Source organism: Ilyonectria robusta (genome assembly GCF_021365365.1).
Source record: "Ilyonectria robusta strain PMI_751 chromosome Unknown BGZ61scaffold_16, whole genome shotgun sequence".
Lineage (NCBI taxonomy): Eukaryota > Fungi > Ascomycota > Sordariomycetes > Hypocreales > Nectriaceae > Ilyonectria > Ilyonectria robusta.
Genome location: NW_025764450.1, coordinates 296,862 through 309,029, shown reverse-complemented (window position 1 = coordinate 309,029; position 12,168 = coordinate 296,862). Strand labels below are relative to the sequence as shown.

The 12,168-nt window shown below is 53.8% G+C and overlaps 4 protein-coding genes across 4 annotated transcripts; 1 reads left to right on the top strand and 3 right to left on the bottom strand.

Annotated features, from left to right (window-relative positions):
• Positions 1-3,083: 3,083 nt before the first annotated feature.
• BGZ61DRAFT_455982 (uncharacterized protein) lies at positions 3,084-5,191 on the bottom strand. The gene is made up of 2 exons (XM_046246449.1): positions 4,869-5,191; positions 3,084-4,796 (listed from the first exon to the last, which is right to left on the bottom strand). The coding sequence occupies exons 1-2, from the start codon at positions 4,904-4,906 to the stop codon at positions 3,257-3,259; spliced, it is 1,578 nt and encodes a 525-aa protein (XP_046101429.1). The 5' UTR covers positions 4,907-5,191; the 3' UTR covers positions 3,084-3,256.
• A 99-nt stretch (positions 5,192-5,290) lies between these two features.
• BGZ61DRAFT_62986 (uncharacterized protein) lies at positions 5,291-6,533 on the bottom strand. The gene is made up of 2 exons (XM_046256933.1): positions 6,212-6,533; positions 5,291-6,158 (listed from the first exon to the last, which is right to left on the bottom strand). Exons 1-2 carry the CDS (start codon positions 6,262-6,264, stop codon positions 5,345-5,347), a joined length of 867 nt encoding a protein of 288 aa, XP_046101428.1. The 5' UTR covers positions 6,265-6,533; the 3' UTR covers positions 5,291-5,344.
• A 20-nt stretch (positions 6,534-6,553) lies between these two features.
• BGZ61DRAFT_455979 (endoplasmic reticulum-based factor for assembly of V-ATPase-domain-containing protein) lies at positions 6,554-8,093 on the bottom strand. Its single transcript, XM_046246448.1, has 2 exons — positions 7,396-8,093; positions 6,554-7,344 (listed from the first exon to the last, which is right to left on the bottom strand). The coding sequence occupies exons 1-2, from the start codon at positions 7,903-7,905 to the stop codon at positions 6,778-6,780; spliced, it is 1,077 nt and encodes a 358-aa protein (XP_046101427.1). The 5' UTR covers positions 7,906-8,093; the 3' UTR covers positions 6,554-6,777.
• Positions 8,094-9,762: 1,669 nt separating this feature from the next.
• On the top strand, positions 9,763-11,243 carry BGZ61DRAFT_480545 (isoprenoid synthase domain-containing protein; the record flags this gene model as incomplete). Its single annotated transcript, XM_046249202.1, has 2 exons — positions 9,763-11,007; positions 11,082-11,243. The coding sequence occupies 2 exons, from the start codon at positions 9,763-9,765 to the stop codon at positions 11,241-11,243; spliced, it is 1,407 nt and encodes a 468-aa protein (XP_046101426.1).
• Between the last annotated feature and the right edge of the window lie 925 nt (positions 11,244-12,168).

The following is a 12,168-nucleotide window of genomic DNA, read 5'->3' as shown; positions in this document are numbered from 1 at the left end:
TTTGAGTTGATAGAATGCGAGATTAGGTCGTAAAAACACTATATTTCTATTAATTATCCCACCAACCAATCTCTTCGGGCGTTATTGTGTCCCGTCATTCCACACGGATTACCACACAGCCTCGGCAGCCCATTGCGTTCCCTTTGCGTGCCCCGTCAAAATACCTCCAATGGCAAGGCCGCAAGGCTGCTTGGCAAAGGTCTTGTCCGACGTGATAAACATTCCAAACGTGTTCTCCTTCTCGAGCTATTGCATAACGATGTTGTAGCCGTCCAGGTCGGACGGACAGGGCGTCGCAAAGATCAGCTCGTTTGACGGGCTCCCATCGAAGACGAACGAGATCATGCTATTGTCCAGCCGCAAGAACCTGCCCCGATCAGTCAAGATGGTCATTCACCCTGCCCGGGAGGCCCTCACGCCGTTCAGCACCGTGCCGTCGATAGCGAACTTGATCTCGAACTTGGGGTCCAGCCCAGACTGGAACAGTCTGTCTCCCTGGAGTATAAATTCACCGACCCGGCCTTCGTCCTTGGCGAGGTCAACAGTGAGGGGCATTCGAGGACAGTTCTTGAAGGTCATCAGCTAAGAGTATTGTGATAGTGGCGATTCGCACGACTGGCAAGTAGATTTACATTATAGTGAACCATGCGCCCGCTGCTGGGTTGACTGCCTTGATCTCGGTGGCAAAAAAGTTCATATTGGTGGCATCTGTTTGATGTATAGAGGGAATGCCATCTTTCCAGGGGCCATAGCGTCAGTACTGCTGTCGGGTTGTGTGCAACGGGGAAGCGGTTTCCCAAGTTTGATTAGAAGTTACTGCTGTAAATTGTATTGATGTCTGGTTGATTGGTAGAGAGAGGAAATACGTATAGGATGCGATCGGGATTGAATGCCTTCTACTCATCAACGCGACCACTTTTTGCGTTAATCAATCCAGATTAATCTAGATGAGTCTCACTCTTCAGTTTGGTGTTGGTATTGACACCATTGACCATTCTGACTCAATAGTAATGTCCACAAAGATCTTGAACTGATCCTGGTGGCCTCTATTTGTCGCTAGTGTCGAAGATCGACACAACAATGAACCAAATGGGCACGCAATCTAGAACGGGAAGTCCCCAGCATGTCTCAGTTGTGCAGCCGCCCTGCATAAGCCTCACCACCAGCCCGAGCGGTCAGCTCCGAATTTAACGCCCGAATTCCACTTCAGCTGCGCAGATTACCCCTCTTCTTGTTGCAAGTACAGTACGAATTCGGTTTCAGAAGGGGGCAGCAATAGTTCGTTGTCGAAGGTTGACAATCGTGCTAATGAATGATGGGGCTTTACTCGCCGTTGGTGTCTTATAAAGAGACATGGTGTTGCCCGGTCGTGAGGACCCCGATACTATTTGCGCCAGCTGTAACTCACCAGAATTGTTGCTTGCGAACCATCCCAGCGAGGCAGATAGGCGACGAATGGTCGCAAGGGGAGCCCCAGCCACCCCAGCTACTGGCTGGCGATGATTTGGCCCCCATCACCAAGCATCCTGCAGTCGCTGGCGACTACCGGTATGGGCGTCACTAGTATGCAGCGACGACGTACCGCACGGCAGAATCACTTCCCCCTCCATTTCATGAATCACAAACTTACCTCCTGCAGGCGCCTCCTACCAAAACAGGACTTCTTGGAGGAAGTTGTTACAATTGCTCGTGTAGGGTGGTAGGATAGGGTTGCAGTGGGTGTTGTAAACGCTTGATAGGAGAAGAGACCTTCTTGAGAATTTCTTGAAGCCTCCATATAAACCAGCGCCCGCTTGAGTGTATGAGTGTATTGATTTGTCGCTGACACTTTACAAGTTCAAGAGCAGCTTGATTGGCAGTGAACGTCTAGACTTGGGGCAGGTATCGTTTCTGCCATTCAGGTCTTTACTAAGATGTCAACACTCCTTAAATTGTTTGTATCATAGCACACCCACCCTTTCAGAGTAGCGAACATTCATTTGAGGGTCCTGGAATTGTGTGTCACTATGAAGCTATCATAGGATTACCCGATGTCTCATGGGCTCCTACCCTAGCCACGTCAAGCCGACCACAGTCACAACGAAAACAAAGACCTAAGCGGAAGAAGAGAGGGACGTTTTCTGAAACAATAACATATTCCGGAAAATGTCGTGACTACGGTGGCACGAGAGACGCGATGGCTCACAGCGTCTGCACTTTTATCGTGTTTTGGGTCGACACCTTGCCTTTGCACTGGGAGTAGCCAGCCCATGCCTATAAATTCTACTGCTTCTCGCCATCTAATAATGCTTTACCTGGACAAGACACTCATCCACAAAGCAATAGCATTTCAGACCTCCTTCAGCATGTCCAGACGCATTCATCTTTCAGTTTCTCAACTCCACGCTTCCGTTCTCTCGATGCGGATGCGACAGATAAAGATCTGTAGAACGACCCTTATTTCAACGTTGATAACCGCTTCCACCCCTTCGACTCAAATACGGCGATTGGGAACCGATGCCAAGAGCTTCCTTATCATTTCACACATCAGATTCATCCCGCCCACATTGACCACCTCACCTCGCTCGCCTCCCTCTCATCCACCTTCTTTGGGGTTATGTTGCTGTTGCAAACCTCCACCAGCGACTTGGCCAGGGAGGTTTACCCCAAAGGGTAGTCCGATAGATCCTGAGCATGAACGTGTGCTCAGAGGTAAACTTGCAAGAAACCCAAAGCTCCGCGGATGCGATGAAGTTGAGGTCCAGTTGAGTCATTACATATTCCTACTCATGACATCTTGCTGATCTAAATCAGGGGAAGGGAACATATGTGCCCTGATGGAAGAATGGCCATCGATGCGCGAATCCTGGAGAACGGAAAGCGGCTTACGTCCGGTCGGCTCTACCTTGACGACGGTGAGATCAGGTTTTCGAAGGGGAAATACAATGTCTCCCAGAAATGATGCGGTCTGCAGGAATATCAGACCTGGCTTTGAACAGACCAAGCTAGCTGAAAGGGCGCGGGACGCTATATTAGCTAGGCTATGATGAGTAGATACTTTGGTGTGTTGGATAAGGGTTGGTTCGTTTGATTCAGGATTGGCTATCCACGATAACTCTTATGGGACTGAATAAGACAAGTAGAATGTTTAAATTAAGCCGACCGAGTCAGTATAGATTAATTGATGAATATCTGCTGTAAACCACAGAGTGCCAGGAATAAGACTTCGCATTTGGGTATCGTCAAAGACTTTGGTTCAATCCTCCGCTTCGCTTGCTCAATACGTAATAGACTCAAAACGAGCTTCACCATATGTGCCAATATCATCGCCAGAGCACATGATAAAGGTCAGATCAACGCGCCTCTCATCAATCGTCACCATCACCAACGTCTCGCGAACGCGCATGATCTCAGGCACAATCTCCACGCCCTCCCAGCTCAGCGAAGCCTGCGGATGCACCGCTCCCATCGACCACGCTTCCCAGGGGATATCCTGGGGAGGGGGTATGGGGGGGAGATCACCCATTTGTATGGTCTGGCCCTCTATTGACATTATTTTGGCACATACAGCTGCCGTGCCGTCGCTAAACCACATGCCTTCTTGTCTCTTCAAATTCTGCAACAGCCGTACCGCGCGGCTCCTCAGAAACGGGTGTCGGCATTTCGATACGGAAAGGAATAAGGGGATGAGGAGCCCCGGCTCCAGGGAGAGTGGTGAACGAGGTTCCGGAGTTGCAGTAGCTACCAGTATAGCCTCCACGTAGGCGATGGCGCGTTCGAAATAACCCAAGAGATTATCCCATCGCGTGTCTGGCCCAAATCTCCCCCCAGCCAACATAACTCGCAGAAGAGTATGGTAGAGCCTGATTGACATGGCAGCCGGTTCGCCCGTCCACCTGTTCCTCTCGAAGACGGCCATCTTGAACTCCCAGTCGACGAGGTCCTGGAGGAGGTCACGCATCATGAGCTTCTCGGCCACCTCGCCAGTAGTACCTTGGCAAGCAGCCTCGTCGGCGAGCAGGAACCGCCTAACCAGGGTGAAGAGAGAGGTGCCTGCCTGGTCGTAATTCTCTATAGACGGCGCCTGTCGCATGCACTTGGTGACTTCGGTCAGGTCGGGAGCCTCGTGGTAAGGATACGGAGCGCTCGATTCCGAAAAGGTCATGGCCTGAAGATCAAGACGCATCAACATCTCTGCGGCGACCTTTGTCGAGGGGTGGCCCTTTGTTTGATCCACCAGACGATGACCAGCCATGATGTGGACTTGGCTTTCGCCCCACCGACCCATCATGTTGGTGATGGATAGCAGCGCGAGGCTCAGGGAGAGGAGCTTGCCTGGGTCTTTCAGCCCCTGGGCATGCGAGACAGCCTGCGCGTAGTTCTGATTTGCCAGTTTCGAGAAGACGTCGACTCGGTGGTCACGGCCAATTCCCTGGCTCGCCAGCTCATGCTTCTGGTGCAGAGCGCCCAGAGCAAGGGTCGCGTGCCACACGGCGGGCTCGCTGTGGGCGAGCTGGAGCAACTCGCCGGTCCAGAACCTGGAGGGCAGGAAATTCGCCGTCGAAGGCGCCGTCAACTTGCGAAAGACATCGAACAGGGACAAGTTGTCGATGGGCGATGAGCTGCTGCTGCGCTGTCCCGGATACTGCGTGAGAGCCTTGGAAACTGGCCCGATGACGCCGAGTTGGCGCACCGCCTCTGCGAGCTGGCGCCGGGTGACGGTCGAGTCGCCTGGAAGATAGCCATCGCACTGGCGCTTGGAGTTGAGGCAGCGTTGGCAGTTTGGTTTTGCCTCGTCGCACTTGACCCGCCGGATCCTGGTCCGAGGAAATTGGAATCTCAGCGTTCCAGGTTCTGGGGAACGAGAAGCTTTGTAGGGCTGGACTCACCGGCATGTCACGCATCCCGTGCCCGATTTCCGCGGCATGATGTGTCCCGTTAAGGATATTCCCCGCTTCAAAGCCTAGAGAGGATCTGAGGATTTGTTCAGTTGGCAGCGATTTTTTTCTTCTTGGCGATTGGGGAATGAAACTGGAGAGTTGCAGTTGTAATTGCGAAGGCTTAGGTGCAATGGCTTAGCCGCGTCCAAGTCGTCATTTGTCCTGGCTACCAGCAACACAGCCGCAACCGTCTTACGCTGACCCTGATCCCTGTCCAAATAACGGCTTACTTATGGAGTTGGCTTCGCCCACCTTCTACCGGAGTTCTGCACTCGTAGTGGGGAATTAAAGACATACTTGACTGTTTGAGTTGGTTTATCTGATTTGGCATGGTGAAACGTCCTGCCTTGTTGCAGAGTGTTAAGTTTTGGCGTCGTCGATATATAGATCATTATTCATTTGATTGGGTATCTCAGTATCTCAGGCTATAATTCGATTTCCTTCAACTTTCTCTTCGTCCGCAATACAGCTGCATGCTGCTTCTTATGGAACTTGACGTCTTCCGGGTGTAATGGGTTCCAGACCGTGTTGCACACCTTGCACTCAGAGAAGGCTGCTTGAGAGGAAATGTTGAGTGTGGTCTGGACAGTTGGTGATGGTCTGGCTTTCGACCTTTTCGACCTTTCCGCGTCTGATGTTTCGTTCCTTGGGCTCTCCTGTCGGCTGTGCATGGGCGACCTTGAGTTTCGTGTTCGAGACCGTCTTGCCAGGCTTTCCTCCTCCTTCTTTGTGTCCGTCCCAGATCCTGTCTCACTGCCGCAGTCCAATTCTTCAGTGTCGATTCGTGGCAGGGAACTTCCCCGAAATTTGAGGATACGGGGCTTTCGTCTTGTCTCGGCTCGTGATGATTGCGGAGGGAGTGTCGGGAGCGATGGTGGTGAAGCTTCTCTGGATTCCACTTCCTCAGGTTGAGGACTGGAGGCTGACGATGACGGTTGAGGGACTGGCTTAAAAAAGCTCATTATTGATCCTTTCTTGATATCGGTCTGTGGCTTCGTGGTTGTCGTGACGGTTGGGGTGTCTTGTTTGTCCACAGTTGCGGTGCCGTTTGGCAGAGGCGGCGCCGCCCCCTGAACCTCGGAGGTTTCGCTCCTGACCTGTGACTCCCCTTCCACTTGCGACGTGCGTCTTTTCTTCAAAGGCGCTTCACCTCGAACATCGGTGGCGGCTGCGCGTTTGCCGTACGTCCGGAGTGGTTTGCCGCGAGTTCGCGACTGGGAATCGGTACCTGCTTGGGCCCTGGGCTGGTGAGTTGAGGTTCGCGTTGGGAAAGCTAAGGGGCGAAGCCGTACATTATGGATTTGGTTACCGGTCTGTCAATCAACTGCCATGCTTGGTTGGACATGGGACCGGAGTCCGCAGGAGTCAACTTTGATGTGTCGCGGAATGGGTGAGACGGATCGTGGTCGGTGGCAGACAGATCCTGTGGGATGAATCGTTGAAAGTTCTAGATCTGTGGACTGATGAATATCTCAAGAAGGGCTTTCGGAAGGAATCAATTATCGAGAGGCTTTTAACAGCGATGATCTGGTGCGAGGATAGTCCATGGTTTTGAACTTGGGATGCCTAACTCAAAGACAAGGGAGCCCCACCAAGCGACGCGACTTGACGCGTTGGACGCGCTATCACATGGCCCCGCCCATTTCAATTAGAGCTGCCCCATGCTCGATCCAATATCATGACGGATTGCATCTTACTGCGCATTCTCAGAGCTGTGGAATAATTCCTCCCTAGCCAGTCGGTCTCATTAATGAGACATCATGGCATGCCCTACCCACTTGTCGGATTAAGCCAAATTTTGGCGTGAATTATTGGCCATGCCAAGTCTAAGTATTTCCATTGTGTGGCATGGGTATCATCATGTTTCCGTCTTCGCTTCCACGTTTCGTTTCCTTACAGTATCCTGCGCATCATCGTCCTTTTCCTTGATTAATACTGTCTTCTCGTCTTTCTCATCCTCACCTGGACCGACCACCCACGTCTCCAGCACCTCCTTCACCTCGTCGGCCTTCTTCTCGTCGACCTTCTTTTGCTTCTTCTTCGCCTCGCCCATCCTCCACATGTATCCATTGTACACCACAACCTCCGCAATCGCGACGAGAATACTGCCGCCCAGTGTGAGGAACAATCGCGACGGAGTACTCCACCATCTCGCCACAACCCAAAGGGTGCCTGCCACGCCGGCAATGCTCACGAGGAAGTTGAGGATCAGGGTGACTTCTCGGTGGGCCTGGCTGACGGAAACGTCATCATCGCCAATGTCTTCTCGACTCGTGGGCTTGTTTGCCTCGGCGAAGGCGTGGGCGGCGCTGGGGAAACGGTCGTGGAAGCTTTCGGCGCGGGCTTGGGGGTTCATCATGCGTTCGTAGGCGCGGGCTTCTTCGTCGCGGCGAAGGCGGGCCATAAGGGCTTTGTATTGGGGAGACTACGCCCTGATTAGTTGTGGCCCGGGAGGCAAGGTATTGGGTATACGTACGGGTTCTGGCTTAGGAGGAGGAGGGGGGACGTAGACGCTGGCACCGCGAAGGAGCTGCTCGAGACTGGGTGCTGAATCGCCTTGGGACTTCAGATTCCTCCACAAGTCGACGATCTGGCTGTGTGATATGGGATTGCCGACGCTCGGGTTTTTGAGGGACGGTTCTTCTGCGCCGACTTGTGATGAGCCGGTCGTCTCGTCGTCTGTCTGAGCCGGCTGTTGGCGTTTTGGCGTCTCGAGAGCGAGGACCTCCAAGATGGAGGGCGTCATGGTGAGGAGCACCATGGTTGCTCGACGGAGCTTGTGCCCGGTGTGATGATCTGATATCGGAGGAATCGATGTGGTTTCTTTGTTGTTGTCTGTGTTGCGGAGAGTGAACAGAGGATAGGGTGTCGTCGCTACCTCGGGGGCAAATGTCGATGCCTGTTGGAGTAATTGTCTGTCGCAGATCTCTAATTGAGAGAGCTGCAAGCTGGCCGCTAGCACGGACAGTTTGCGTGCAGCAGGCATCCACTATTTTCTTCCAGAGGAACGGCCAGCTCCTCCACAGTTACAGCGTGGCGCACCGAGGGGTTTGCCCGCTAAAAAGAAGTAGGCTCAAGGCCCTGGGGCCAGTGGTGTCATGATGCTCCAGAGCTAAGTTAAACCCTAGGACCTACACTCGCTCATGAAAGGAAACTTTTGAAGACGACCGTCACACATAGCATTCATGTCGTCTGTTCTCGACGTTAAGAAGCCGCCCTATGCCATACGCCAACACGCCGATTGTTTATTGCAGCCACCGTTCATCTCTTCTCGTTTCTTTTCCCCAAAGACCTAAGCTGAGACTCGCTAGAACCTAACTGTAAAACATAGTCTTAAGTTCTTGCGGCAATGCTCGTCCAACCACTCAGAGCCATGAAAGCGAAAGATTATCCATGAAATAGTAATTTAACTCAACTGATAGGTACAAACCACCCCCCAATCGAGGACCACCTGAACTCGGACGGTGGAGTCGTAGATATGACCCTGGTGAGCAAGGGTGACAGGTGACGAAGTCGCTTATTCGCCGTGGGAGAATTTTGTCCATGTATGTCGACATGTTCCAGAGTTGGGTTTTTCGAACGTGTAGTTTTCGGTCGTATGATTGATATCAGCAAGACTAGCGGTGAGGTTGCATATAGAAGTGTTCGCCCTGTCTTGCCGGGCAAGGATGTCTGCACGGTCTACGCCATCACTATTGTCCTGGAGAGTGACATGTGAACGTCTGTAGAAAGCATCAAGATACTGGCAAAATAGGTTCCTTTCAGTGACTGGTAATGTCGACATACGTGGTTCTTCGTATGTACTCCAGCATGTCACCCAGGTCACGACGAATCCATGAATGCGGTTAGCTTCAGTAACATGGAAAAGATGTTGCTTGTCGCTTCGAAACTGGACTGTGATGTGATTATTGACATCCATGGAGCGAGCATGCGATAGAGTCGCATGTTCATGTTTCCTTGCAATGGGCTGGGTTCTACTCCCACCTCGCCCGCATGGTTTCATGGGAGGATTCCGGCAACGTGTTACAAGGCGGATTTGTGACAAGAATCCTGCGAGATGTTAGCAACGGCTCAAGGAATACGACCACAACCCATATCTCATATTCATTCATGCATCTAAATATATTCTCCCATATATTCTCCCTAGGCAGCATCTCATGCGGTAAGCCAATACTATTTTAAGTATGAGGTTTTTAATCCAAAGTCGACACGCTGTATTAATCGTATTGTAAGAAAACACTGATATGTCTCCTCGGCATCGGCGCAGTCATATCCATCCATCTCGTATCTCGTAACCCGCAAACGATCCCCGGATGATCCCTCGGTATAAATACAGCTCAAGCTCTCAACTCCCAAGCTCCAGTAGAGTGTTCAGCGCTTCCACGAATGTACCTAGCCCTGTAAGGTTGCCCCGAAAGCCCCGCACCAGGCCTGTAACGGCCCAATCAGGGTTCCAGTCCGCTGGGGTTTATCGGGTTCTGGCGGGACTGACCCACTAGCTGCTCGTTTTAGCAGGCCACAACCCGCTGCGACCAACCGCTCAGTGCGCGCTCAGCGGCGGTTTCTGCCCGTGGTGCCCCATTGGAAAAGTTTCCAGGTGACGGTCCCGCCGGCGAGAAAATCAGACGCAACGGCCGACTGCAGCGATTCCCTCAACAAGCCAACACAACGCCACGGACTCGCATTGCGACGCGAACACGACCTCACGACCCTCGACGCCTTCTCCTCCCTCGGGCCTCCTCTTTTTCGAATGCTGTGATCCCGCTTCTTGGCTCCCACCGCCCTGCCGCTCCTCCAACGCACCCACCCGACCCGCCGTCTGGCTCACAATCTTTTGCCGGCGATGCAGCTCCGTCCGGGGGCCTCAGTGCTGCGCAGCGCCGTGGCCAGAAATGGCTCGATGTTGACGAGGACGGCGATATCGACGAGGACGGCCGTCTCGACCGCTACGGTGGCGCCCGCGTGCATGCTGTGTAGGCAATTGACAGTCTCGCGAGGCCCCACGAGGATACACCGAGCTGCTCTGCACACAAGCCCGCGCCGAGATTCGGCCTGGGCTGCCGCTGTGCAGGTCGCCTCCAATGTCGTGGGAAACGTCGTCAAGAAGGCTGCCAAGGACGGCATGACGGTCGATCCTCTGCGCACTGTAGCGAAGGAAATGAAGTTCCTGACTGGCAACATCCGCAAGCTGCTGGGCTCCGGCCACCCGTCACTCGACCGCGCTGCCAAGTACTACACCCAAGCTGAGGGCAAGCATGTTAGACCCTTGATCGTCCTCCTCATGAGCCGCGCCACCTACTTGTGCCCAAAGTCGACCATTCCCCTCCCCACCCACGTCCACGGCATCGACTCGTCCATATCTCCCGTCCAGATCCTCGCCGATGTCAATCCTTCGGCTGGCATGTCGCCGCCCGCCTACGCCGACATTGAGGTCCCAGAGGCCAATTTGGATATCCTCCCCAGCCAGCGACGCCTCGCCGAGATTACGGAGCTGATCCATACAGCATCTCTGCTCCACGACGATGTTATCGACCACTCCGTCTCCCGCCGTGGATCCCCCTCCGCCAATCTCGAGTTCGGAAACAAGATGGCCGTTCTGGCAGGCGATTTCCTGCTTGGTCGAGCTTCAGTTGCGCTGGCGAGACTCCGCAACCCAGAGGTAGTCGAGTTGTTGGCCACGGTCATTGCCAACCTAGTCGAGGGCGAGTTCATGCAGCTCAAGAACACCGAGCGCGACGAGCGGAACCCCAAGTGGTCGGAGGAGACGGTCACATATTACCTCCAAAAGACATATCTCAAGACAGCCAGTCTCATCTCCAAATCGTGTCGCGCGGCGGCGCTCCTCGGAAACTCGGACGCCGTGACGGTCGAGGCGGCATACTCATACGGACGCAACCTGGGCCTGGCGTTCCAGCTGGTGGACGACCTTCTAGATTATACGCAGAGCGGAACGGATCTGGGCAAGCCTGCGGGGGCCGATTTGGAGCTGGGCTTGGCGACCGCACCCCTCTTGTTTGCTTGGAAGCAGATGCCTGAGCTCGGAGCGCTCGTTGGTCGCAAGTTCGAGCAGGAGGGTGACGTTGCAAAGGTAAGTTGTTGCGTGGTTGACGAATCACCTCCACGGGCAGTCACATACGATGCTAACCGACATGCGTGATGCAGGCACGTGAGCTAGTGCTCCAGAGCGACGGCATCGAGCAGACGCGGGCGCTCGCTCAGGACTACGCAGACAAGGCCATCGACGCCATTGCGCACTTCCCGGAGAGCGAGGCCAAGGACGGATTGATTGAGATGGCCCAGAAGACGCTCAAGCGCCAGAAGTAAAGCCGGGCGAGGTATGGATAGATGATGGATGGCGGCGTGGTCCCGAGAAGCGGAACAGCCACTTCCACCCCGTGTACTACTATTGTTACCAAATTACAGCAGACGGATGATGAGGAAGTCATGGGCACAGGAGAGGCTGCCGGGCCTGGTGTATGGGGTGTTGATTTGCTTGTCTTGTCATGATTAATTCGCGGGAGCAGGTGATGCATACTATACATACATGGAACGGAGGGCAAAAGGGCATTACAGGCAAAAAGGCAGACGACGGGGATGACTATAGAAAAGACGGATACGAAAAGAATGCGAACCCTTGCAATGGGGGGAGAGGACGGGGGCGTCTGCTGGATACCCACCTTTGTCACGGATAGGAATATGAAGTTCATTCACCTCTTACCACGCCTGTCTAGCTCTTGTTCTGTGGCAGTCCGGGGTAAAGTACGTAAGAGATGGTCAGCCGGGGAAGCAATGTGGCAGACGTGTGCTGGGGCTGATCCAACCATCTCCGCGGAGCAGGCGTCCGTGTGGATGTGAACGTTCTTGGTGGTGAGGCGCGATTCTTCACCCAACACCACCATGGCTTTGCCGAGGACGCCGTGTTGACCGCCTTGCGCCTCACCACTCCGACAGAACAATGGAATCCGCCATGACCAACAAGCGACCAGTCCAAAACCTGCTGACGCGCATCTCGTGAGCCCGGTTCGTCCTCGCAGCCGGCGCCAGCGTCGCATCCTCGCTCTGCATCTCCGCTCCGAGACAACGACCTACCTATCGCAGCAGCGAGTCCGAATGCCCTCAACCGGGCGTCGCGAGAACGTGCCAGCTTGGGCGTCCTGTATTACTCGATAGTTACTCGATCGAATCACATATTGCCGCATCGGCCCAAGAGCCCTCGCGCTGATTGGTGCGCGCCGTGTGGCTTAGTTCT

Excerpts from the sequence above, each read along its gene's own strand:
- BGZ61DRAFT_455982 (XM_046246449.1), bottom strand. The coding sequence starts at position 4,906 with ATGCCGCGGAAATCGGGCACGGGATGCGTGACATGCCG. Across the intron at positions 4,797-4,868 it reads ACGGGATGCGTGACATGCCG|GATCCGGCGGGTCAAGTGCG; the intron begins GTGAGTCCAGCC and ends TCCTCGGACCAG.
- BGZ61DRAFT_62986 (XM_046256933.1), bottom strand. The coding sequence starts at position 6,264 with ATGTCCAACCAAGCATGGCAGTTGATTGACAGACCGGTAACCAAATCC. Across the intron at positions 6,159-6,211 it reads CCGGTAACCAAATCCATAAT|GGCCCAAGCAGGTACCGATT; the intron begins GTACGGCTTCGC and ends TCACCAGCCCAG.
- BGZ61DRAFT_455979 (XM_046246448.1), bottom strand. The coding sequence starts at position 7,905 with ATGCCTGCTGCACGCAAACTGTCCGTGCTAGCGGCCAGCTTGCAGCTC. Across the intron at positions 7,345-7,395 it reads CTCCTCCTAAGCCAGAACCC|TCTCCCCAATACAAAGCCCT; the intron begins GTACGTATACCC and ends ATCAGGGCGTAG.